The sequence below is a fragment of the Carlito syrichta genome, unplaced genomic scaffold (assembly GCF_000164805.1).
Source record: "Carlito syrichta isolate Samal-C Ts95f unplaced genomic scaffold, Tarsius_syrichta-2.0.1 Scaffold316804, whole genome shotgun sequence".
Taxonomy (NCBI): Eukaryota; Metazoa; Chordata; class Mammalia; order Primates; family Tarsiidae; genus Carlito; species Carlito syrichta.
Genome location: NW_007260900.1, coordinates 19,092 through 45,280, shown reverse-complemented (window position 1 = coordinate 45,280; position 26,189 = coordinate 19,092). Strand labels below are relative to the sequence as shown.

Sequence of the window (26,189 nt, the reverse complement as noted above, 5' to 3'; positions counted from 1 at the left end):
GATCCTTCCGCCTCAGCCTTCCTAGTAGCCGGAATTACAGGCGTGCACTACCACGCCCGGCTGATTTTTTGATTTATTGTAGAGATGAGGTCTCGCTGCCCAGGCGGGTCTCGAACCTGTGGGCTCAGGCAATCCACTCACCTCAGCCTCCCAAAGGCGCGGGATTACAGGCTGAGCCACCGAGCCCAGCTGCAAAATCATTTTCAAATGGATACATGTAAAAGAGATAAATAAGATGCTGGAAACCTAATAGAAAGTCATCCTTTCATTGGCCTCAATTTTCCAATTCTAATCACTGACAGTTAATGAAGACCAATTAGACCTTCTATTCTATCTAGGGCTGATATATCTTAATTCCTAATTAAGGGTTATGCCTTATTAACTGTAATTTCTAGAAAGATAATTATTTTATTAAAGAAATACAAAATTGGCTGTAGAATCTTATGAGATTTGTGGCCTTTTACTTAAATTATTTAAGAGTATCTATACCAGTCAGGATGTTCTCTAAATACATAACTACTTTAATAAAATGCAAGCTACATCACTACTTACTTGGGAATGGAAGATGGCCAAATAGAAATGTGTTCGGCTGTAATATCATTCACAATGTCCTCCTTTAAGAGAACAACAAAAAAAGAATGATTTAAAAAGAAATTTATTTCCAAATAGTTTTTAAAGTGAAACTGTGAAATACTGACCCGAATATTGTGAAGTTTCACAAAGAGTGATAAAATAATAGTCAAAACCAATGGTTCCTATGAGAGAGAAAACACAGAAAATAGTGTAAATATATTTTAATATTTCTCCTGTCAATCTCAAGGAAATCAAGAATTTTCTTTCAAAAGGTCCTTAACTTTTTGAAAGTTAACATCTACCTTAGTTTAAAGCACACTAAAGATCAACATCATTTTTAAGCTCAAGAAAAAAAAATCATAGCACACAATTTACATAAAAATTACCATATTTAGATGTCCAGTTTATTATGCTATCTCCAAGCTCAGCTCCTCACATGACCTTTTTTTTGAGTCAGGGTCTTACTCTGTCTCCCAGGTTGAAATGCAGTGGCACAATCAAGGCTCACAGCAGCCTTAACCTCCTGGACTGAAGTGTTCCTTTCACTTCAGCCTCCCAAGAAGCTGGAACTACAGGCATGTACCACCACACCCTGCTAACTTTTTAGTTTTTTGTAGAGATGAGGTCTTGCTATGCCGCCTAGGCTGGTCTCCTGGGCTCAAGCAATCCTCTCACCTTGGCCTCCCAAGTGCTGGGATTACAGGTATGACCCATCGTGCCTGGCCTCCTCACATCACTTTTGAAACTGAGTAATTAGATCTCTTTTCAATTAGTACTTCTGGGTACCGCCAAAAAAAATGATTTTTATTCCTTAAAAATATTTAAAAGATGAAACCTAGGTTATGACCAGTAAACAAATATGACATAAATCCTACCAAGCAAAAGTTAAAGCCAGGCCTCACACATCTAGCCCTATTATGAAAAATTCTTTACAATTTAAAAAAGACCTGCTCTGTTCTCTAAAACATGGTAAGGCAAATGCAAAATAAACTTCTTCAATCAGATCATTCAAATCCTAATAATGACCACTGAAGATAGCACATTAACGGGAACCTTTAATAATTCAGTCAGCAATTGAAGCACTTAAGATTTTTTAGTTATATTCTACTAAAGTATTAAAACATTTTTTCACAAAACTTACCCGTAACTTTTTGATAAAAGAAAGCAATTCACTCCTATTAAAAAAAAATATATTTGAATACACATTTAGTATCAGAAACTAAAAATAAAATCAAGAAAGTAAATTATAGGTGAAGGCTTATTCCTAATGCTCCAATTCTGCAAGTATGAGAAGGAGTATAATGTTCTGTTGTCATACAAATCTAATGCCATGTTTTCTCTGTCCTTAATACTATCCAATCTTAAACGCTGTTGAATTTGAAATCCAGTTGATTATACTTAATGATTAATATAGTCTCTTAAAATAACATAAAGTATTTCCAAAGGTGGCCATGGCAAATAGGACCCTAAGAGATGAGTGGCACAGAATTCTGAAGATTGTCCATCTTTATGACATACAGGAGAAAAGTTGATGATGTTCTTCAAATAGTGCAAATATTATAAATAAGAACCCCCCAAAAATGTAACTGATAGAAACACACCAATACATACCGATACATTATACCTAATGTAGATTCTCTCTGTTTTATTAAACTAACTCTGCCATCATTTCCTCGTTTGTGCTGACTGGACACACTACAAATCTGAACAACAACTTCCCAAAGGTCTTTAGCAGTCCGTCTACTTTCTTTAGGACCTGGAAGTTCTTTGCATGTAGCTGCTAAAAGTTGTCCAAGCTATAACATGAAAAACAAACAAAATATACAAAAGATAAACTGTAATGTCTTTTTATTTTTAGACAAGGTCCTGCTTTATTATCTAGACTGAAGTATAGTGGCATGATCACAGCTCACTGCAGCCTCAAACCTCTGGGCTCAAGCAAACCTCCTGCTTCAGCCTCCCCAGTAGCTGGGACTACAGGCACACACTACCACGCCCAGCTAATTTTTTAAATTTTCTGTAGAGACAAGGTCCACTGTGTACCAGGTTGGTCTTGAGCTCCTGGCCTCAAGCAATCTTACTGTCTCAGCATCCCAAAGACCTAGGATTGCAGACATGAGCCACCTGCACAATAGTTTAAGGCACACTGGAGGGGAAATGGATGACTGCCCAAATGTACAGCTATTTTACACTGGGCACTCAGTGCAACATCTGAGGAATTTAGGATGCACTGTTTACTAACAGATTTGAATCTGTTTGAGAAAGAAGATCCTCTGGTTCTATCATACAAACTTCACAGTTTCTGAACAATTATAGTCTAATGAGATCAAAACTGAAATAATGGGGAGCTAAACGCTGGGTATACATGGACATAAAGATGAGAACAGACACTGGGGACTTCTAAGGGGAGGTTACCTAAAAAATAAAAGACAATGCAAACAGAAACATAACCTATTAAGTGAAAATAAAACAAGTTGTTTAATTTACATAGTACAGTTCCACTTTACAAAAATAATATGTAATGGAAGGCATATACCACAATGCTAACTGGCAAAAATCCAGAGGTGAGATTAAAATAGCGCATGGGTTTCTCTCACACACATGTTGCTTTTAAATCATAAATATATGATTAAACTTAATCATATATTATATAGATATGTATTATATATATATTTACTGAAAAAAATAAGGAAAGGAGTAAGAAAACTGAAGTTGGCAGAATGAGGGACAAGATTTAGAGCAACGTTTCTCTAAGATAACTGGTAGCTACTAGGGACGGCGCTACTACTAATCCGACGTAGAATTAAGGAAGGACAGAATACAGACACATTGATCTGAATAAAGGCAGCCTCGAGGACCTAAGATGCAGGAAGGACCTAGACATAAAGAGTGGATGGGCTGAAATCAAAAGGCAGAGAAAAGACTGGCTTATATCAAATTCAGAACTTTCCTCTATAACCTCAAAGCAAGCGAGGGTCCACCTTTTCTTGTTCATATTAAATGTTATTAATATAATATAATGAATATAATTTCCAGGCCCTCAGGAACTCAATTCCCACTGAAACGGACCTTGACAGTTTCCTGATAGGGTCTCCACTGCTTAAGCTGGCTTCTTTAAGAAGGAGGTAGAGCCGGGCTCGGTGGCTCAGCCTGTAATCCCGCACCTTTGGGAGGCTGAGATGGGTGGTTTGCCTGAGCCCGCGGGTTCGAGACCCGCCTGGGCGGCGAGACCTCATCTCTACAATAAATCAAAAAATCAGCCGGGCGTGGTAGTGCATGCCTGTAATTCCAGCTACTTGGAAGGCTGAGGCGGAAGGATCGCCAGAGCCCAGCAGGTCGAGGCTGCGGTGGCCGGGAGTGGCCACTGCACTCCAGTCTGGGCGACAGAGTGAGACTCCAACTCAAAAAAAAAAAAAAGAAGGAGGTAGGATTAGCAATTGGTGCTTTTTCCCATTTTTGTTATGAAAAATTTCAAACAGAAAAACAGAAAGAATAGTTCAATAAATACTCGACACACCGTGAATATTCTGCCATGTTTGCTTTATATATCTATCTACATACATAGTTTTGTTAAACCATATTAAAGTAAGTTACAGACATGATACCTGATTGCTAAATACTTCAATATATACCTTCTAAGGACAAAGACATTCTTCTACATATACACAACTCCATGAGCACACCTAAAAAAATTAACAAGAACAACGGGATATTACACAGCCATAAAGAAAGACAAAATTATGAACTTCACAGCAACTTGGATGAACTTAGAGTCTATAATACTGAGTGATGTATCACAGAAACAAAGAACTGAGTATCACATGTTCTCATTCATAAGCAGACCTTGAAATTATCATAATGCCATAAGAAAAGGATTGGCAGTAGTGGGAAACTGCTGGGCGGGGGAGGGGAGGCAGGATTGGCAGTAGTGGGAATCTGCCAAGGGAGGAGGGGCACACCTCATCAACAAGGGCGCCTGCATAATGAACATTTGTATACCTAACCCTGAATTGTGCCCTATATCTTTAAAATTAAAAAAAAAAATTAACAAGAGCACTGCTGCTTTCAAAAGCTACCCTACCTATACTAGGCTTGTGGACACTGAGGATCCTGGGTCTAATAGGACATTTCCTCCTGCACACTCACCTAACACATTGTTCCCCAACACCAGAATCAAATATATGCAGCTATTTACTGCAATACAAAGGCAGGGCTGTTGTAGCTCCTTATCTCAAACTCATTTTCTGTCATTAAGAGATCATATGCTTAGTTTAAGGTCACTAAATTTACTACATAAATTAATTAAATTTTCAGAGGTCTTAGGCCCCAAGTCAAGTGGACTCTTGAGTACCTGCTATATGCTGGGCATCATGGACAACGCAAGAATATAAAAATTAACTACTCAAGAAGTTCACCATCTTACAGGGAAGACAGAAAGGTGAATGGATAATTTATTATAAAATATAAACACAACAAAATAAATACGTCAACAGTACAACAGCAGCAGGACCAATGTAACAATACAAAGGCAACGGGAGGGAAAAGTGATTTACTCACAGAGAAAGAAACATGAAAAAGTGTCAAAGAAACCTCACAAACAGGCCAAAGTGGGAAGGGCACCCTGGCTTTAAAGGACAACCAGCATGTGCAACAGTTCAGAAGCATGAGAAACACCACGGGAGCGTGGCAGCTGCCGGCAGTACGGGGGAGACGCACTTGGAAGAGAGCATTCAACATACGCCATTATGACTGTCACTCCCTCTAGTATACTAGCTACACTTTCATAATTCACGTGCCTATAAATCCTGTGCCTTTTCCATTATATTACATTGCCTCCCACTCTGATTCAAGAGGCAGACTAAGCAATTTTAATTACTGCAAAAAAGTATATTTTAGTCACATGCTTATGATTTTTCCATTCTTTTTTGTGATTACATGATTAATAGATATTTAGAAAATATGCAACAGAACAGAAAATAAGACTGATTAGGACAGGCATGGGGGCTCACACCTGTAATCCTAGCGCCTTGGGAGGATGACTTGAGGCCAGGAGTTCAAGACCAGCCTGGGCAACATAGCGAGACCCAGTCTCTGCAAAAAAATTTTGTTAATAAGCTGGGCATAGTGGTGTGTGCCCGTGTCTCAACAACTATGGAGGCTGAGGAGAAAGGATCGCTTGAGCCCAGAAGTTCAAGGCTGCAGCGAACTATAACTACACCACTGCATTCCAGCATTGGAGACAGAGCAAGACCCTGCTACAAAAAAAAGGAAAAAAAAAAACTGATAAAAATCACCTAATATTCAACTATCCAGAGACAATATCTGTTAATAAACATGTAGATTTTTCCCTACACAGACATATACATTTTTACTCCAAATTATATTATTTGCAAAACACAACCCTTTTCTCTAGACTTCTTTCTCTGATTCCTTTTACCTTGACACTAACAAGGGGACAAGGAACTAATTATGGAGGGTGGCACACAAAACCCTAACTACCAAATGACACGAGAAGATGCTTCAGTGACTACTCTTTAGCAAAGTCACCACACATCTTTCCTCCTTTTGAGCTAGATAGAGGGGACTGCAGGAAGCAGTGAGATAACCTTGCCCAGAGTTAGGCAACTTACAACACAACTTCCTGTGTCCCTACAAATTGCAGACCCTCAAGCATTCATTATACAAACACCCACCCATCTCTACTGGTACACAGCTTCCTAGAATTCACTGGCAGGAGAAGCAAAGAGAGGAGCTACCACATCGTCTTAACAGTGAGCAACTAGCTACATTTCTAAATGACAATAACAACGGAACAAAATGGTTCTCTCCCCCGAGGGTTTATTAAAGGGTAAGAAGACATTGTTGGGAATAGTCAGACAAGTACCCTAGATTTTAGGAACTCATATCCCAAAAGGTTCACTCAAGAGACAAATATGATTCAACATCTAAAATTCCAAAGGAAAGTGTTACAATACATTTTTATGAACAAATGTAAAGACAACAAAAAGGAAGGAAAACATCTAAAGAAAATACATCTTCAAAGAGTTAAAATGAAATGAGCTCAGTTTTTAAAAGGACATATATAAAATATGAGGGAAGAAACAAATAGCCAAAGACAAATGTCTTAAAGAGCTCCCAGATAAGCATAGATTTAAAAGACTCGTTATTAAAAACAAGTTGGGGCAGAGAAGGAAGAATAACAAAAAGGAATATGAACAATTTTTGTAAAAATTAGAAAATCTGAAGAATTAAATGATACCTAAAAAAGGGAGAGAGGGGTTTATAAAAATGTTAAATCACTAAAGATTTTACTTTGGTTTTTCAGCTATGAGACAAAAATGGGAGAAAAGCCCACTACTTATTCAGAGCATATATAATATTAATAATGAAAGATATAATCTTAGGAAAAACCTCTAGTTTCTCCTTAGTTCTGGTACTTTCTGTACTCTGAAGTATTTTAGTTTGCAGAAGACACATATAATAAAGGAGGATGAAACAACTTACTAACAATTTACTCAATGAATTCTTTCAAATGGGTATAATTACTAAATAGCAAACATTAACTTATTAACAAACGTGTTATAGATTCAGACACATCAAATTTAGAGGAGTAAATAAGCTCAAAAGAAGAGTATGGTGTTTAAATGGAAAATGGGCACAAGTACAATCCTGATGGCTTCTAACAGCTCCAGGGTTTGATCATAGCAACCAAATCTGCCTAACCTCTACCTTAAGACTATACAGAAGTGTTGTCTATTAAGTAAATAACTTGCAACTGTATTCTCATGAATTACAGGGTACTAGAAAGAAATACTAGAATGGGCAAAGCCAACTGCCTGGATGATCAAAATGATACTTTTTTTAACTACAAGCCAATAAGCATTTGTCCAATTGTACATTCTATTACAGAAAGTAGGCAAATTCCCAAAATAGTATAAACCTAAATAGGGATAATAATAACATTCTAAGAATTGTTTTATTTAAATGAAATATTAGTTACCTTTACATATGGATTACTCTGAAGTAGAAATGCAGGAACTTGCAGTGTAAGGTATTCATTTTCCCTCCAGTTTAACATAAAAGCAACACACTCCTCAGCTATAACCTGACGAAGAGGAATATCTAAAAAGCAAAGAAGAAAATAGTTGGAATTATCATCACATTAAAATGAGAACAGGCAAATATTTGCTCAGATTTCAACTGAACAAAAAAACCAACAGCTACAGAATAATAAATAGAAAAAAATTAACATTTTACACTTATCTCTAGAAAGTTTAACATTTCCCAACAAAAGACTGCATGGTCCCCAAAATTAATCAACAAAATAATCTAACCCATAGGGGCCCGACACTCCACTATGCAAGTCTAAAAGTAGATACTCATGTTCCAGAAATTTATACTTCCAATGAGCAGGCAATAATCACAAATAAAATTGGTACAAAATGGCATGGTATAAACCTTTAGCACATTTACAGAAAAGAAATAGGTAAACTACATAATAAAATTGTCATAAATCTGGGTTGATATATTTATCCTGTTAAATAATTTTTCTGACTAACACAATACTTAAGAGACAAGTCATTCACTCTTAAGCAAGCAACTACTACAAACAATTTAAATAAGAAAAAAAAATCATTCAGACTTGTTTTGTACATTATTTTCTTTAAAAGAATTATTAAATATATCCTAATCAACATGTTGTGAATTTTGGTAGCTCAAAGTACATAATTTCAGGTTTCAATGTAATTTAGGAAAAAGGAAAAGAGACCACAATGATTCCTAAGTAACAATGTTAAGACTAAAATTTGGAAGATTTATGAAACTCCTTTTTTTCTAGAGTACCTGTATTTCTTAGTCTTTCTAAAAAGATAGTGCCTGTGTGGCTATTTATTCCTCAACTTATTCCAAAAAAGGATTTGAGGTGACAAAAAGGATGCACAGGAACAGAGCAAAATAAAATAAAAATGCACTAATTGGCATTATCCTCTAAAGAAAGAATAAAGACAGAAGTGACATCTGTTCCCCAAATACATGCATGTCACTGAGTTCCATACATTTTGCCAGAGAAAGGCTTTGGCTCTAAGGCTTCCTTTAATCCACCAGGTGCCCCCCACTAGTAATACTGGCTCACTATAGACAGAAATGTTTCTTAAGAGAAAACCATAATCTAGGGAGTAAGGTTCTGACACACAGGCAAGGCGGGTGAGTGAGAAATTAAACTTCCCTTGAGGTACCTGCACTGCAGTTATTCATTAAAAGTGCAGAGTCATATGCTTTAACAGCCAAAGTAGGCCTAATATCCAATTTTGTTGAAACTGAGGAGCATAAGGGCACGTGTCTAAACAGAAAGTCACCCTACTACGCTACAAAAGTATTAAAAGTTGGGGATCGCTCCTACGAAATCGAACTAGTCCTAGAATAATTAATTCATAGCATGTATTTCTATTACAACTAAAAGGTTAGATTTACAGTCAGTTAAGATCACTTCTCGGCTGGGCGTGGTGGTTCATGTCTATAATCCCAGCACTTTGGGAAGCCGAGGTGCGAGGATTGCTTGAGCTCAGGAATTTGAGACCAGCCTAGGCAAAATAGCAAGATCTCGACTCTACAATAAAAATTTAAAAATCAGCCAGCCATGATGGCATGCACCTGGGGAGACTAAGGCAGAAGGAGCCCCTGAACCTAGCAGGTCAAGTTTGCGGTGAGCTATGACTGTGTCACTGCACTCCAGTCTGGGCAACAGAGTGAGACTCTGACTCAAAAACAAACAAATGAATAAAGAAATCACTTCCTGTTCCTGATAATAAAGCCAGATCAACCCATGTAAAACAGTGCTTCCTGTTCTGTGTTTGACAGAGGGCATGCACCTAACTCGATCAAAACTGGTCTTATATCATTAGGGAACAATTTTTTTCCTAAAAAAGGAGTAGAGAGAAGGTGGCAGATGACACTCTCCCATCCCAATTTGACATGGAGAAACCATGCCTCCCAACCTGACTCTTCCAGTGGCACTGAAGTACAGAACTGTAAGAGCATCATACTTACAAGTCGATCTATGAAGAACTCAGGTAACTTAGTCCATAACTGAGGCTTAGCCAAAGTTAAAGATAAAACTACACCTGTGGAAAAAATGTTTTCTACTATTTGAAACAATGTAGCCTTTCCATCTCACTCTAAACACTGTTTATAGCACAAGCTATAGGATAAGTTGCTGAATATTCAATAAGCTAAGAGTTTACACAAATTATGTGCAAGAAGCTAGGAGTCCTTTACCAATAAGAAAAAAAAAATAAGGAAAAAGTGATGTGAACTCCTAAATGTTAAGTCAAAAGATAGTACAAATAAGACTATAAAGCCATTTTCATTCATTTCAAAGAGTAAGAGAACAGACAGTCCATCTCTGAGATGGACTGATGGCCCGACACAGTGGCTCATGCCTGCAATTCCAGCAGGCGTGGAAGGTGGAGGTGAGAGGACTGCCTGAGCCCAGGGGTTTGAGACTAGCCTGAACAACTTGGCAAGACTTCGTCTCTACAATAAATCAAAAAATTAGCCAGGTGTAGTGGCGCACACCGATAGTTCCAGCTACTTGGAAGGCTAAGGCGGAAGGATCCCACAAGATCCTTCTATGTTGCCCACTATGTAGCCTAGGCCAACCCCTGTGACATGTCACTCTCCCTGCCTTCCACCAGGAGTAAAAAGTTTCCTGAAGCCTCACCAGAAGCTGAGCAGATGACAATGCCAAACAGAACTTGAGCCAATACTAAATTACTCAGCTGTATAAATTACCCAGCCTCAGGTATTCCTGTATAGCAACACAAAATAGACTAATGCAAATGGTAAAAGTCAAGTAAATGTTCTTTTAGATTCTCCCCCACAATTACTATATTTCTGAAGTTTGTCTTACCAGGAAGTCTCATTTCCAAATATCCTCGCACCCTACTAATAAGGTCAGAAGGAGGCCTCTCTCCTGACTGCCCCGTTCCAGCTTCATGTGTATGAATATCCAAAAGCAACATCTCATTCAGCATGACCTGACGAAGTTTTGGTGAGAACTCTGTTACCAACTCCAAACAAGCAGCAAAGAGCTGTTTAGCATGGGAAAAATCCTATAAAAAGAAAAACAGAGAAGCCTGAGTCACCTTCCCTCAGGAGTCAAAAAAAAGTATGCTTTTATGACTACAGAGCAAAGAGAAGAAGGGTTCATTTAAATGGTTACCATGGCTTACCTTGGGGAGTGAGTCTAGATTATCTTTTTCTTTATCACCTCTGTATTGTTAATTTATTACAATAAATATTTGATTCCTGTGTAATTTTTAAAAATCCAATAAAAATAAGATATACACCGCATTATTAAACAAGTTTTTAAAAAATCATAACATAATGCCGGGTTCAGTGGCTCAGCCTGTAATCCTGTGCCTTTGGGAGGCTGAGGTGAGTGGATTGTGTGAGCCCGTGGGTTCAAGACCCGCCTGGGCAGCGAGACCTCATCTCTACAATAAATCAAAAAATCAGCCGGGCGTGGTAGCACATGCCTGTAATTCCGGCTACTTGGAAAGCTAAGGCGGAAGGATCACTGCAGCCCAGCAGGTCGAGGCTGCGGTGGCCGGGAGCGGCCACTGCACTCCAGTCTGGGCGACAGAGTGAGACTCCAACTCAAAAAAAAAAAAAAAAATCATAACATAGACTTCTGTATTATACAAGTATGAAATTCTATCGCAAGAACCAATTCTCTACCTCAGACCCTTTAACAGTTTTCACATTCTGAAACTTTTGCACACCACCCTATTGGGCTATGTAAATGGCTAAGAAATCGGACAAATCAAATCAGTTATAACCCAGGTCCTTTCCTACCATTCCACTCTAATTTTTCCAAAGAAAAATTCTATTCTATTCTATTCTATCATTATCTCCCTCTACACATTCATTCTAACAATCTGCTTCTACCTCCACCACTACAAAGAAACAGCTCTCATAAACCCAAGATCTCCAAACTGCCCCATCTACTAACAAATTTACTGTTATCCTTCTGCAATTGGGACTGTGACAGTGCTGTGCATAGCCTTTTTCTTGACATTCTCTTTTCTCTTGGCCATTGTAACTCTACATTTTTGTCTGGTCCTCACACCAACAACCTTCCTCTTTTGTGGAGTTGGTGGTGTATTTCCCAAGCTCCTCTGCCCTGTATATTCTCCCCAGGTGTTGTTGGTAACTCCCAAATCTGTAACTCCAGTCCACACTATTCCCCAAGCTTCAGACTCATGTTTCTAACAACAGCTTCAAATTAAATATTATGAAAATGAATTCATAATCTGCTCTTGCCTTCCATATCAAATCAGTTGCTCATTACCTCTAGATTCTACTTCCTAAATGTTTCTTTCATATGTTCTCTTCTCTATATCCTTCCTAACAACTGTGCAACTTACTAGCTGTGTGACTTTGGACAATTTAATACCTTTGAATCTCTGATCTCTTACACCTATAAAATTGAAATAATACTGTCCACAAAATTTTTTGTCAAAAAATAAAACAACAAACAGATATGAAATTGACCATAGTTTCTGTGTCAAATAAATGCTATTTTAAGGTGGAAAAAAGAAAAGCTGCTGATTACGTTCCCTCTATTAAAACTCTGTAATGAGCCAGGTGAGGTGGCTCACACCTGCAATCCCAGCACCCTGGGAGGCTGAGGTGAGAGGACTGCCTGAGCCCAGAGGTTCAAAACTAGCCTGGGCAACTTGGCGAAACCTCGTCTCTACAATAAATTAAAAAATCAGCCAGGCGTGGTGGCGCATGCTGGTGGTTCCAGCTACTTGAAAGGCTAAGGTAGAAGGATCACCTGAGTCCAGCAGGACAAGGCTGCCATGATCATGAGCATGCCACTGCACTCCAGCCTGGGTGACAGAGTGAGACTCTGTCTCAAAAAAAACAAAACAATACTTTACAATGGTTTACTATCTAGTGATGGTCTTTTCAATATGGCAGCCACTAGCCACACAGAAATTGACACAGAAAAGATGTCAGAGATTCAATAACGTAGTTACTGAGTGCGGAAAATATGACTAATCTAAGTTGAGAAGTGCTAGAAGTATAAAATACGCGCAGGCTTGTAAAGACTTAGCACATTTAAAAAATGCAAAAAATTGGAATTTTTTTATATTGATTACATGTTGAGATGATACTTTAGGTAATACTGGGTTAAAAAATAACTAGGTATACTAAGTTATCAAAATAAACCACCTTTTTTGTACTTCAAAAATGTGGACTGGGGGCAACCCCCTTGGGTCTCCTCCCATTGTGGGAGCTTTTCTGTCCTCTCAATAAATCCTGCATTCTCGGAAATAAATAAATAAATAGATAAATAAATGTGGACCGGGCATGGTGGCTCACGCCTGTAATTCCAGCACTTTGGAAAGCCAAGGCAGGAAGATTGCGTGAGCCCAGGAGTTCAAGATAAGCCTGAGCAACACAGCAAGACTTAATCTTTACAAAAAAAATTTAAAAATTAGCCAAGCATGAGAGGCGGAGGCTGCAGTGTACCAACTGCACTCCAGCCTGGGAGACAGAGAGGGACCTCAGACTCAAAAAAAATTAAATAAATAAATAACATCAAACAAATAAATGAATAGTGTACTAGGCTACTAAAAAATTATAAATTATATACACAGCCTGCATTATACTTCCACTGAACACTGCTGGTCTAGAGCAGTTCTCAAAACATTAGCATGCATCAGAATTACCTGGAGGACTTATTAAAAAGGTTAGGCCTTATCCCCAGAATTTCTGATTCAGCAGGTCCAGGTTAGGGCCCAACAATATGCATGTCTAACAAATTCCCAAATATCACAGATCCTGCTGGTGTGGGGACCATGCTTTGAGAACCACTGATCTAACACTATCTTTAAAAGAGTATTTGCTGGCCTGGCACAGTGGCTCATTTCTGTAGTGCCAGCACTTTGGGAGGCAGAGGAGAGAAGATTGCCTAAATCCAGGGATTTGAGACCAGCGTGGGTAACTTGGCGAGACCTTGTCTCTACAATAAATCAAAAAATTAGCTGGGCATGGTGGCAGATGCCTGTGGTTCCAGCTACTTCAGTGGCTCAGCCTATAATCTCAGCACTTTGGGAGGCCGAGGTGAGTGGATTGCCTGAGCCCGCAGGTTCGAGACTTGCCTGGGCACCTTGGCAAGACCCCATCTCTACAATAAATCAAAAATTAGTCGGGTGTGGTAGTGCGCCTGTAGTTCCAGTTACTTGGAAGGCTGAGGCGGAAGGATCGCCGGAGCCCAGCAGGTCGAGGCTGTGGTGGCCGGGAGTGGCCACTGCACTCCAGCCTGGGTGACAAAGTAAGACTTTGACTAAAAAATAATAATAATACAAATAAAAATTAAAAAGAGACTTTGCTTAAAAAACACAAAAAACAAAGAGTCTTTGCTCACTTCCTTCTTTTAAACAACTTTGGGCCAGGCGCAGGGACTCACATCTGTAATCCCAGATCTTTGGGAAACTATGAGGCAGGAGGATTGCTTGAACTCAGGAATCAGCCTGGGCAACATTGTGAGACTCAGTCTCTACAGAAAAAATTAAAAAACTAATCAGGCCCTGGCCCCCTTCTCTGTCCTCCACGGCCCCCTCTTCTCTCCTCCCTCCTTCCCTTCCTCCCCTCCCCATCCCTGCTACCCACTCTCCGCCTCCCCTACTACACCCTCCCTCCCTACCACCTCAGCCCGAAAAAGAAAGAAAAAAAAAATTCATCAAGCGTGGTGGCAGGCACCCGTAGTACCAGCTACTCAGGAGGCTGAGGTGGAAGGATCACTTGAGCACGGGAGATCAAGGTTGCAGTGAGCCATGATCATCCCACTGCACTCCAGCCTGGGTGACAGAGTGAGACCTTAACTCAAAACAAAAACAAAAACAGAAAAACAGTTTTATAGAAGTATTTGCTTTCCTATATAAATGCATAAGTTGAGAAGTATTTCTTTTAGTGTACATTTAAGGGGATGCAAAGGATATTATGCCTGGTGTAATGAAAAAACTGACTTTTGAATAATGAATTATACTTTTTCCCTACTCTTTATAACATTCATGTATTTAGGGACAAATCTAACAAAATATGGGCAAGATTTTTATGCTGAAAATCACAAAATATTGATGAAAAACACAAAGAGATATACTTTGTTCGTGAATTGAAACAGTTAATATTGTTAAGAGATCAATTCTCCCCAAATTGACATGGATTCATTATACTCTAAATCAACATCCCAGCAGGCTCTTTTATAGCCATTGACAAGCTGATTCTGCCATTAAAAAAAAAAGTATGCCATTTATGGCAACATGGATGCCGCTAGAGACCATCATTCTAAGGAAATTATCACAGAAACAGAAATCTGAACGCTGCATGTTCTCACTCATTAGTGGGTACTAAATACTGGGTGCACATGGGCATTAGGATAGGAACAACAGACACTGGACACTGCTAAAAAAATGAGGGGGGGAAGTAAGGAATACAAAACCACCCACTGGGTGCCATGCTCACTACTGCAGGGGGAAGCAGGTGGGCTTATCACAAGTCCAAACCCTTGCCCTCACACAACATACCTACTGTAACAAATCCCCACATGCATGCCGATTCTAAATTTTTTTTTTAAAATCAACATTTAATAAAATAAAAGCTGATTCTAAAATTTATATAAAAAAGCAAAGGACCTGTAATGGCCAAAATGATGTTCAAGGACACCAAAACTGGAAGATTTACACCATCTGATTTCAAAACTTACTATGAAGCTACAGTGTGCCTTCTGCCCCCTTTTCTTTAAGAAAGCAGGAAAAGGACAACTGTGAAAAGAGGAGAGGGAATGAGGAACCAACCTAACATGTAAACTGCGAAGTGTTTTCAGGCAGATCAGTGTTTTAGGAGAGTACAAAGAGAAGCAGAGAAACTAGGACTGCCTCCCTTAAAACTACAATGTTTACATCTTGGATGTCTTCTAGCTGTGCCACTCAGCTAAGAGACTGCAGATCTAGCAACCCCAACCTCCCTGGAGTCTTAACAGTCCGGGTCTTTCTTCCCCATCTAGCCTTATCACCTGCCTCTCTTCACATAACTAATGACACTCTAATAATAGCTGACTACTTCCAGTCCCCTCAATACCATCCTACTGCTTGTCTTTGAGCTTTTCCTCATGACCTCATACCCTGCCTTCAATGTCTTTCACCTTTTTCACCTACATAAGCCTCAGGGCTCAGGAGTTTTGCCTTCTAAGAGCTGACTCTAACCCTCCTGTAGAACAAACTGTATTATCAGTTCTGCAATCGCATATCTTATATGATTTAACATGTCACTTACATTTTAACTTTCCAGACTGCAAGCTCCTTATGTAAAGTACACAAATACATAATTTTGTTTTTTAATCTTGGTACACAATCTTTACTAACCAAATCCTAAAGAACACAAATAGTATATTTTCATATTCTCTAGATTTTTCAAAAGGCACAGGACAATATCCATATATCCAAGAACCATTTTGGAATAATTATAAGGGAACAGAAAAATAACAAACCAAAATGCTTTTCAAGTAAACTTTTAGGCCTAGGCCTATAACTTTGATTTTAAGATCAGTAAAAGATAACTAGGTTCTGATTCCTGACTTCCTGCTAAAATTAGTAAAACATATTTGTTTGATATACACTTTGACTCACCTTAACAGTACTGCAGTGCAAACCTTTGGCCATGAGAATATAAACCAAATCTCTTGTTAAACTGTCTTTAATTCCCAAGATAACACCACTATAGACAGAAGGTACTTCCCACTAAAAGCAATAAAAACACATAAATACACATACAAAGTCAAATCTAGTTAAGAATCTTTATAATCTTCAATCACATTTTAAAAATCATTTTGTAGAGAGATAGGAAAATGATAGTCATAATGATACAGTAATCACAACAAACATATTGACTACAATGCACCAGTAATAGTTAAATGGATTGATACTTTCTGAAGGATAACCTATAGAAAAAAACACATACAAAAGCTAAAAGCTTTATATGTATTAATTCAAGTGATCCTTACAACAGTACTGTGAAGTAGCTACTACTATTCCTATTTTTAAAATGAAAAAACTGAGACACCCAGAAGCTAAATGATTCATTCAAAATTATACAGCTAGTAAGTAAGTAATAAGTTGGGAATTCAGGGAGACAGTTAGTCCAAGAACTCTCTCCTGTAACTATTATGCTATACTTCTTCATCTTAAAATTAACACTAACGAACAGCATCAATACTAAGGAAGCGCACCTAATGTTTAGAGCAATTTTTCATTACTCTGAACTTGTATGTTTAAACTCTATAAAATATACATGAATTTCTGGCAGCTTTTTAAATTACACCTTCAACAGAGCAACAGCATGCAGTGACTTAAAAGCACTGCCCAGTTGCTTTAATTTCTCCTTTATCTCTAGGTTACTTCCTTTGTATCTCTAAGCTACATTTCACTGAAATGGTGATTAAAAAGCTTTTTTTTTTTTTTTTGAGTTGGAGTCTCAGTCTGTTGCCCAGGCTGAAGTACAGTGGCATGCTCACGGCCACCACAGTCTTGACCTGCGGGGCTCAGGCGATCCTTCTGCCTCAGCCTTCCAAGCAGCTGGAACTACAGGTGTGTGCCACCAAACCCGGCTAATTTTTTATTGTAGAGAAGAGGTCTCGCTAAGTTACCCAGACCAGTCTCAAACACCCTGGGTTTAGGTAATCCTCTCGTCTCTGCCTCCCAAAGTGCTTGGATTATAGGTGTGAGCCACCACGCCTGGCTAAAATGCTATTTTCATTTGCACTTTCCATGCACAAAAATTTTTAAGAAGATAAATTCAGAAATAGGTAAATACACTGGCTGGGAGGGGTGTGTGTGTTTTATTTTTTGGGACAGACTTCCCTCTGTTGCCCAATCTAGAGTTCAATGGCACAATCATAGCTCATTGGAGCCTCAAATTCCTGGGCTCAAGTGATCTGCTTCAATCTCCTGAACAGGTAGGACACACGCCACCACATCTGCTAATTTTTTTTAGAGATGTGGTCTCGCTATGTTGCCCAGGCTGGTCTCAAACTCCTGGCCTCCAGTAATCCTCCTGCATAGGCCTCTGAAAGTGCTTGGCTTACAGGTGTGAGACACTGTGCCCAGCCTACCTGGAAATTTTTAAAAGAACATCAAACCCAAAAATTTTCTATAAAAAAGTTTTAGTGAACTAGTTCAAAGTTGCAGTTACAGTTCAAGAGGGTATTTAAAAAGTCATCAAGTATGGTGGCTCATGCCCATAATCCCAACATTTTGGGAGGCAGAGGCGAGAGGATTGCCTGAGTCCAAGGGTTCGAGATCAGCTTGGACAACATGGCAAGAACTCATCTCTACAATAATTCAAGAAATCAGCTGGATGTGGTGGCACATGGCTGTGGTCTCAGCTACTTGGAAGGCTGAGGCAGAAGGGTCACCTGAGCCCAGTAGGTCAAGGCTGCGGTGGTTGTGAGCGTGCCACGGCACTCCAGGCTGGGTGACAGACTGAGACTCCGACTCAAAGAAAAAAAAATGGATGAAGTGAAGTAGCACAATTATAGCTCAACACAGACTCTATCTCCCAGCTTCAGATGTTCCATCTGCCTCAGGGTCCTGAGTAGCTAGAACTACAGGCCCATGCCTCCACATCTGGCTAATTTTTCTATTTTTGTAGACATGAGGTCTTTTAATATTGCCCAGGCTGGTCTCAAACTCCTAGCCTCAAGCAATCCTCCTCCTGCCTCAGTCTCCCAAAGTGCTAGGATTACGGAAGTGAGCCACTGCTCCTGGCCTACACTCATTTTTGATGCTACTGATTTAATAGTAACTTTATGGTTTTGATATTTTCTATTTTCTCTGTCAATGGATGTTAAAAGTAAAATAATGGTCACGTGAAAAGTCTTAAACTTGTTAAGTAGAATAAGTCCTTATCACCAAAAAGTTCAACAAGCCAGGTATGGTGGCTCATGTCTGTAATCCCAGCACTTTGGGAGGCCAAGGCAAGAGGATTGCCTGAGCCCAGGGGTTCAACTAGCCTGGGCAACATGGCAAGATCTCGTCTCCACAATAAATCAAAAAATTAGCTAGCCATGGTGGTGTGCACCTGTTGTCCCAGTTACTTGGAAGGCTGAGGTGGAAGGATCACCTGGGCCCAGCAGGTCAAGGCTGCAACAGCTATGATTATGCCATTGCACTCCATCCTGGGCAACAGTGAGAATCCAACACACACACACGTCAGGGAACAGCTTTTCTATTAAATCACCTCAGAAAACAAGGGTGACTTTTCTTACCTCTTCTTTTTTTTTTTTTTTTTTTTTTTTGTGTTGGAGTCTCACTCTGTCACCCAGACTGGAGTGCAATGGCTGCTCCTGGCCACCGCAGCCTCGACCTGCTGGGCTCTGGCGATACTTCTGCCTCAGCCTTCCAAGTAGCTAGAACTACAGGCGCGCGCTACCACGCCTGGCTAATTTTTGATTTGTTGTAGAGACGAGGTCTTGTCAAGTTGCCCAGGTGGGTCTCGAACCCACGGGCTCAGGCAATCCACTCATCTCAGCCTCCCAAAGTGCTGGGATTTCAGGCTGAGCCACCGAGCCCGGCCCTTACCTCTTCTTGACAAAAGGTTTCTTACCTTATTAGACACTGTCCAGAATTGGCGTTCTGAAGTCATACCATGTAACTCAATTAAAATCTGTCTAATTCGCCAGGGATCCACTGACAATATAAGTTGATGTTCCAACTGGCCAATGTTGACACTTGCTGAGGCTAAGAAAGAAAAAAGGAAATTTCTAGTTTAATAATAATTTAATTCAAAAGTATATATAAACCTATGAATATGAGAATGACAGTTTACTGAAATTATGTTTATAACTATTATACCTATAAATTAAAGTACATTACATGTTAATGTTATCCTCATATAGAAAACCTAACACAATTTGTATATCTTCATTTAATATATAAATGAATTTTAAAAACAAAGAAAGCCGGGCTCGGTGGCTCAGCCTGTAATCCCGCGCCTTTGGGAGGCTAAGGTGAGTGGACTGCCTGTGCCCGCGGGTTCGAGACCCGCCTGGGCAGGCGAGACCTCATCTCTGCAATAAATCAAAAATTAGCCGGGCGTGGTAGCGCGTGCCTGTAGTTCCAGCAATTCGGAAGGCTGAGCTGGAAGGATTGCCGGAGCCCAGCAGGTCGAGGCTGCGGTGGCCAGGAGCGGCCACTGCACTCCAGTCTGGGCGACAGTGAGACTCCAACTCAAAAATAAAAAATAAAAATAAAAACAAAGAAAGAATAAAAATATAAACAAAAATAAAAATCAATAAATAGCTCATAAAAATACACTTATACATACAGATTCCTATTTTTGAATATAACATATTAACAAATGCATGTATAAAATGTTAATTTGGGGTAATAAACATTAAGAATGTGTTTTCTGAGAGAAAAGGAAAAATAAGAAGGCATGCTCTTCCAAGAGAACCAAAAGTGATCATTAAAATCCAATTACAGCTCAGCTATCAGATAGTCCTTAACAATGCATTTAAAGCATTTTGTATGAGTTAATGTTATTCTTTTCCTCTACAATTGGACATTCAACCAATTTAAATCTAGCGAGGATCAGAGCAGCTAAAATTTTGCTTTTGTTAAACCAACTGAATTCTGTCTCATCTACATTAAGCTTTGAAGCTTATGTTTGCTATTAATGAACAGCATTGTATTTTCTACTTAAATTTGTAAATAAGGGCAAAAATGAAGAAAATAATAAAATAAATAAGGGAAAATAGCAATATTGCCAAAACCAAATGTTTACCTAACAGATAACTGCACAGTACTAGAGACCGAAATGCAGGAAAGTTTGTCCTTTTTTTGGTCCCAGCACCCCTTACCACCTCTCTTCCCCTTTTTTGTTTTCACCTCCTCCAAGAACACACTAGCAGCAGTGCTGCCCTGGTCTATTTCCCCAGCTAAAATCTTTTATGTATCTAGGCCTAAATCATCATTTAACATAGGCTCAACAGAGTTCCAGCACTTAACTGCTTATAAAGAAATCGAACTATGGAAGACAGGTGAATTTCTACTAATTACCAGCATAAGTTATAAACTAAAACAAATAAGAGGAAACCCTCAAATATATATCAATGTTAATTTGGACAGAGGGGCAAAACATGCCAACATTTTAGCTGGCAAACTAGAGAGCTAACCTGGAATATCATAAAATGAAGTTACAGGTTTAATGCACAGATTTACTCTAGGGGATCTCTTCCTCATCTGATCAACAAGTAGCTTTCGTTCTTCATCTTTCAACAATGTAATGAAAAGCTCATGTGAAGAAATCATGAAAACATACTGCAGATCTTCCAACCCCAGACACACATTCCTAGATCAGTAAGAAATATTATAAAACAAAAAGTGTATAATTTAGTTTGGGAAAAACAATCATATCAACCATTATTAATAAGCCATTTAAAAAGTCATTATTTCATAAGTTACATAATATATTGAAAATGATTTTTAAATTTCCCTTTGGTCCTTATTTAAAAATGTGATGTCAATGTCACAGTATATTAAAAAAGTAAGCTTAATCCTAAAGTCTCATGTGGCCACATAAATTTAAACTTAACGGTTCTTGAATCCAATTACCACTTTCTTATAAGATATGCAAGAAAAACACAAAAAGTAAAAAAGTACTTTACTACCCACAGGACTAAGATCAAAGCTAAAAAATAAAAAAGAAAGGTACTTACTTTAGAAAAGCAGCCATGTTTCCTTTCAAAGAATCCGAAGCTTTTTCTAAATTTATTGATCTTGAACATACCTAGAAATTTGAGTAATTTTCATTTGATTATGGGCACTTTGAAAAATGGAGAATATAGTTTGACAAGTTACATTTCTTTCTTTATTTTTTTGAGTCGGAGTCTCACTCTGCTCCCAGGCTGGAGGCCAGTGGCACGCTCATGGCCACCGCACTCCAGTCTGGGCAACAGAGTGAGACTCCAACTCAAAAAATAAATAAATAAATAAATAAATAAAAATAAAGCAAATTAATTCTACTGTTTCAGACACATACCAATCACAGATTTGGTTAAGGAATTTAAGAGATGAAATCAAGCTGGGTACGATGGCTCATTCCTGTAATCCCAACACTTTGGGAGGCCGAGGTAAGAGGATTACTTGAGCCCAATACTTTGAGACCAGTCTGGCCAACAAGGCAACATCTCACCTCTACAAAAAATTCAAAAAATTAACTGGGGGTAGTAGAGCATGCCTATACTTGGGAGGCTGAGGTGGAAAGATCACCTGAGCCCAGGAGGTCGAGGCTGCAGTGATCATGCCAAAGCCCTCCAGCCTGAGTGACAGAGTGACTCTGTCTCAAAAAAACAAAACAAAACAAACAAAAAAATGAATAAGTATCCATTATAGAGAGGGACTGGAATGTGACTGTTTTAATAATTCCAGGTATTTATATGCAGCAAAGAATAACCTATTTAGCATATTACAGAGCTCTCAGAATTTATTAAATATGTTGTCAAATTAAACGGTGTGAGAAACTTCAGCTTCAGTCACAAAAGACTATTGTAATGAAAACAACCATGTTGTCCATTGACAGTGGACTGGATTTTAAAAAATGTGGTACATATACACAACAGAGTATTACACAACCATAAAGAAGGACAAACACAGGGACTTTGCAACAACTTGGATGAATTTAGAGTCGATCACACTCAATGATCTATCACAGAAACAAAGAACAAAGTACCATATGTTCTCACTCATAAGCAGATCTTGAACGATTGAAATACTATAAGAAAGTGATTGGCAGTAGTGGGACCTGTCCAGGGAGGAGGGGTGGGATTGGCAGTTGAGGGAAAGTGCTAGGGGAGGGAGGGGCATACCTCATCAACAAGGGTACCTGCATAATCAATGTTTGTATACCTAACACTGAATTGTAGCCCACATCTTTATAATAAAAAATAATAAGCCGAGCTTGGTGGCTCAGCCTGTAATCCTGTGCTTTGGGAGGCCAAGGTGAGTGGATTGCCTGAACCCGTGGGTTAGAGACCCACCTGGGCAACTTGGCGAGACAACATCTCTACAATAAATCAAAAAATTAGCCGGGCATGGTGGCTCATGCCTGTGGTTCCAGGTACTTCAGAGGCTGTGGCGGAAGGATCACCTGAGTCCAGCAGGCAGAGGTTGCAGTGGCCGTGAGCAGTATGTCACTGCACTCCAGCCTAGGTGACACAGTAAGACCCCCAACTCAAAAAAAAAAAAATGTCCCCAACCTCCCAACCTCAGGAAATTGCCAAATACTCTCCATGTGCACACACACACACAACACCAAAATGCTTACAGCAGTATTATTCACAATAACCAAAAAGTAGAAACAACCTGGTCCATCAGCAGATGAATGGACACACAGAATTTAGTATGTTCATTCAGTGAGGTATTGTCAGCCATAAAAAGAAATGAAGTATCGACACATACAATATGAATCCTGAAAGCATGCTAAGTGAAAGAAACCAGTTACAAAAGACCATCTATTTTATAATTTCATTTGTATAAGATGTCCAGAATAGACACATCTATAGCAATAGAAAGACTAATAATTGCCTGGAGTTGAGAGGATTGAGGGAAAATGACAGGTACATTCTAATGAATAAGAGGTTTCCATTGGGGTGAAGAAATGAAGCGATGGCTGCACAATTCTAGGAATACATTAAAAACCATTGACATATACTTTAAATGGGTGAATTGTATGGTTTGTGAATTATACTTTGATGAAGCAGTTATAAAAAAGAAATTACCAACAGTATTTAAAAAGTACTATGTTCAAATGTCATTTTCTGATTAATAAGTCAACCTATCTGTATAAATCACATCTGATTATCTTGGAGTACATACAATATTTTTACATTCTAATAATTTTGCTCCACTATAAATTTCTAGTAAGTTTGCTGCCATGTATAAAGTATTTTGTTATGCTAAGAAGTATTTGAGTCTCTTTTCATAACAGATTACTTATTCACATACATATACAGAGATGCATTGTTTATGTCACAGAACAACGTAGGAATATATGTGAACTGGTGATAAGCAAACATAACAGATCATGTTCTGTGAATTTCTTTTTTTCTTTCTTTCTTTTTTTTTTTGAGTTGAAGTTTCACTCTGCTGCCTGGGCTGGAGCGCAGTGGCATGCTCATGGCCACCCCAGCCTCAACCTGCTGGGTTCAGACAATCCTTCCACATCAGCCTTCCAAGTAGCTGGAACTACAAGTACATGCCATCATGCCCAGCTAATTTTTTTATTTATTGTAGAGACGAAGTCTCACCAAGTTGCCCAGGCTGGTCTCAAACCCCTGGACTCAGGCAATTCTCTCACCTCCCAATTTGCTGGGATTAGAGGCTTGAGCCACCATGCCCAGTCTTAGTCTGCAAATTTCACTTTGACTTTTCAAAAGTTATTTGAGTAAAACCATGAATTAGTGGGCATCTCTAGATGCTCTAATATTAAAATAATAAATTTTAATACTAATAAACTTAAGTGAACAATTCTTAGAAAATAATTTCTTAAAACTCCAGGAAAAAGAGAAAACCAGAATAGTTCTATAAAATCACTTATGAAATTAGATCAATTCTAAAAATCTTTCCACACCAAAAAATCCTCCAGGCCCAGACGTCATTGCTAAGTTCTACCCAACACTGCAAGAAGCAATGACTCCGTTTTTATATAAAATTTTCTAGGCAATAAAAAACAAACATATCTCAACTTATTTATGAGACAAGCATGACCTTGACACCAAAATCAAACACAGGACAAAAAATATATGTATATCCATCACTCTCGAACATGAATGTAAAAAAAATCTTATGATATTAGCAAATTAAATTCAGCAACATATATTAACTCATTCACAATCACTGACGTGAATTTACATCATTCCAAATTCTGTTCCTGGTTGCCGCTGACATGAATTTACGTTTTTGTTAGTTCTGTTTCTGAATGTAGCAATGTTATCTTATGTATATGTTATTACATTTGCTTAAAAATGAATAGTGAGGCAAGAAGAAAAAGTTAATTGAGATAATTATCTGATATTAACTGCACAATGTTGCTACTGATTTACGTAGTTGGTAAAAACTGCAAGTTGGTCATTATTTTTTTGTGATTTGTGGTGTATACTTTTATTTTGATATTTCAGGGCTTTCATACTTCAACATCAAAAATAATTTACCATAAGGAAAATGAAGAAATATATGAGAACATGCCATATAGAAAATGAAGAAATATATGAGAGATTTCCGAGGACGAAGGTGATGAGATTTCTGAGGACGAAGGTGAATTCAGTGAACTTTATTAGTGACAGTGGGATAGATAGTGATATAACAATGCAATGTAAATGAAGAAATATATATAACATATATATTCGGTTTATACCCCGAAAAAAATATAAAGTACAGAATGCTAGTCAGAGTGGTGTCTGGGGCAAATACTGGATATGTCTGCAACTTTCAGTTGTATTAAGAAAAAGGTGGCAATTTAGAAAAGATCATAAACCGGGCTTGGTGGCTCAGTCTGTAATCCTGCGCCTTTGGGAGGCTTAGGTGAGTGGATTGCCTGAGCCCGCGGGTTCGAGACCCGCCTGGGCAACTTGGCGAGACCTCATCTCTACAATAAATCAAAAATTAGCTTGGTGTGGTAGCGCGCGCCTGTAATTCCGGCTACTTGGAAGGCTGAGGCGGAAGGATCGCCGGAGCTCAGCAGGTCGAGGTTGCGGTGGCCGGGAGCGGCCACTGCACTCCAGTCTGGGTGACAGAGTGAGACTCTGACTCAAAAAAAAAAGAAAAGATCATTTTACTTGTGTTTAACAACAAAAGTTTGCAGCAACCAACTTCAGATCTTTTTTATTTCAACCACTCTCAATATTAGGAGAGTGAAAAACTTGCTGATAGCAAATGTGTTAACAAAACAAAACAAAACAAAACAAAACCACAGGCCAGGCACAATGGCTCACGCCTATAATCCCAGCACTTTGAGAGGCAGAGACGAGAGGATTGCCTGAGCCCAGCAGGTAGAGGATGCGGTGGCTGTGAGCGTGCCACTGCATTCCAGATACAAAATAACAAAATACAAAATTAGAAAGTTCAATTATACCTCTATAACAATACATAAACAATTTTCTGGTCCACCTAAAAAAACTGAAAAAAGAAAAAGAAATTTGGGTCTTACAGAAAAACTGTAACGTTCTGAAGGACATTAAAGAATGCCTAAATAGGATAGATACAGAGGCTCATGCCTGTAATCCTAGCACTCTTGGAGGTCAAGGCAGGAGGACTGATTGAGTACAGAAGTTTGAGAACAAACTAGCCTGGCTAACACAAAGAGACCTTCCAATCTACAAAAAAAGAAGGCATAAATAAATCAAAAGCCATACTTGTTCATGGATTATAATGTCCAATATTGCACATAAATCACTATCATAAAGGAAAAGATTGGTAAATTTGATATCAAAATTAAGTTTATATCAGCCGGGTTCGGTGGCTCAGCCTGTAATCCCGCGCCTTTGGGAGGCT

General features: G+C 38.8%; 1 protein-coding gene across 1 annotated transcript in view; it reads right to left on the bottom strand.

Moving 5' to 3' along the window:
• Nucleotides 1-26,189, bottom strand: part of LOC103277251 (integrator complex subunit 8) — a 57,082-nt gene that overhangs the window by 13,362 nt on the left and 17,531 nt on the right. The window contains exons 9-18 of the mRNA XM_008074648.2: nt 21,359-21,429; nt 20,816-20,991; nt 19,246-19,379; nt 16,272-16,382; nt 10,481-10,682; nt 7,574-7,695; nt 2,185-2,369; nt 1,715-1,748; nt 699-755; nt 553-614 (exon numbers count right to left, since the gene is read on the bottom strand). Of these exons, the coding sequence (XP_008072839.1) occupies nt 553-614; nt 699-755; nt 1,715-1,748; nt 2,185-2,369; nt 7,574-7,695; nt 10,481-10,682; nt 16,272-16,382; nt 19,246-19,379; nt 20,816-20,991; nt 21,359-21,429 (1,154 nt within the window). The remainder of the gene's footprint in view (nt 1-552; nt 615-698; nt 756-1,714; nt 1,749-2,184; nt 2,370-7,573; nt 7,696-10,480; nt 10,683-16,271; nt 16,383-19,245; nt 19,380-20,815; nt 20,992-21,358; nt 21,430-26,189) is intronic.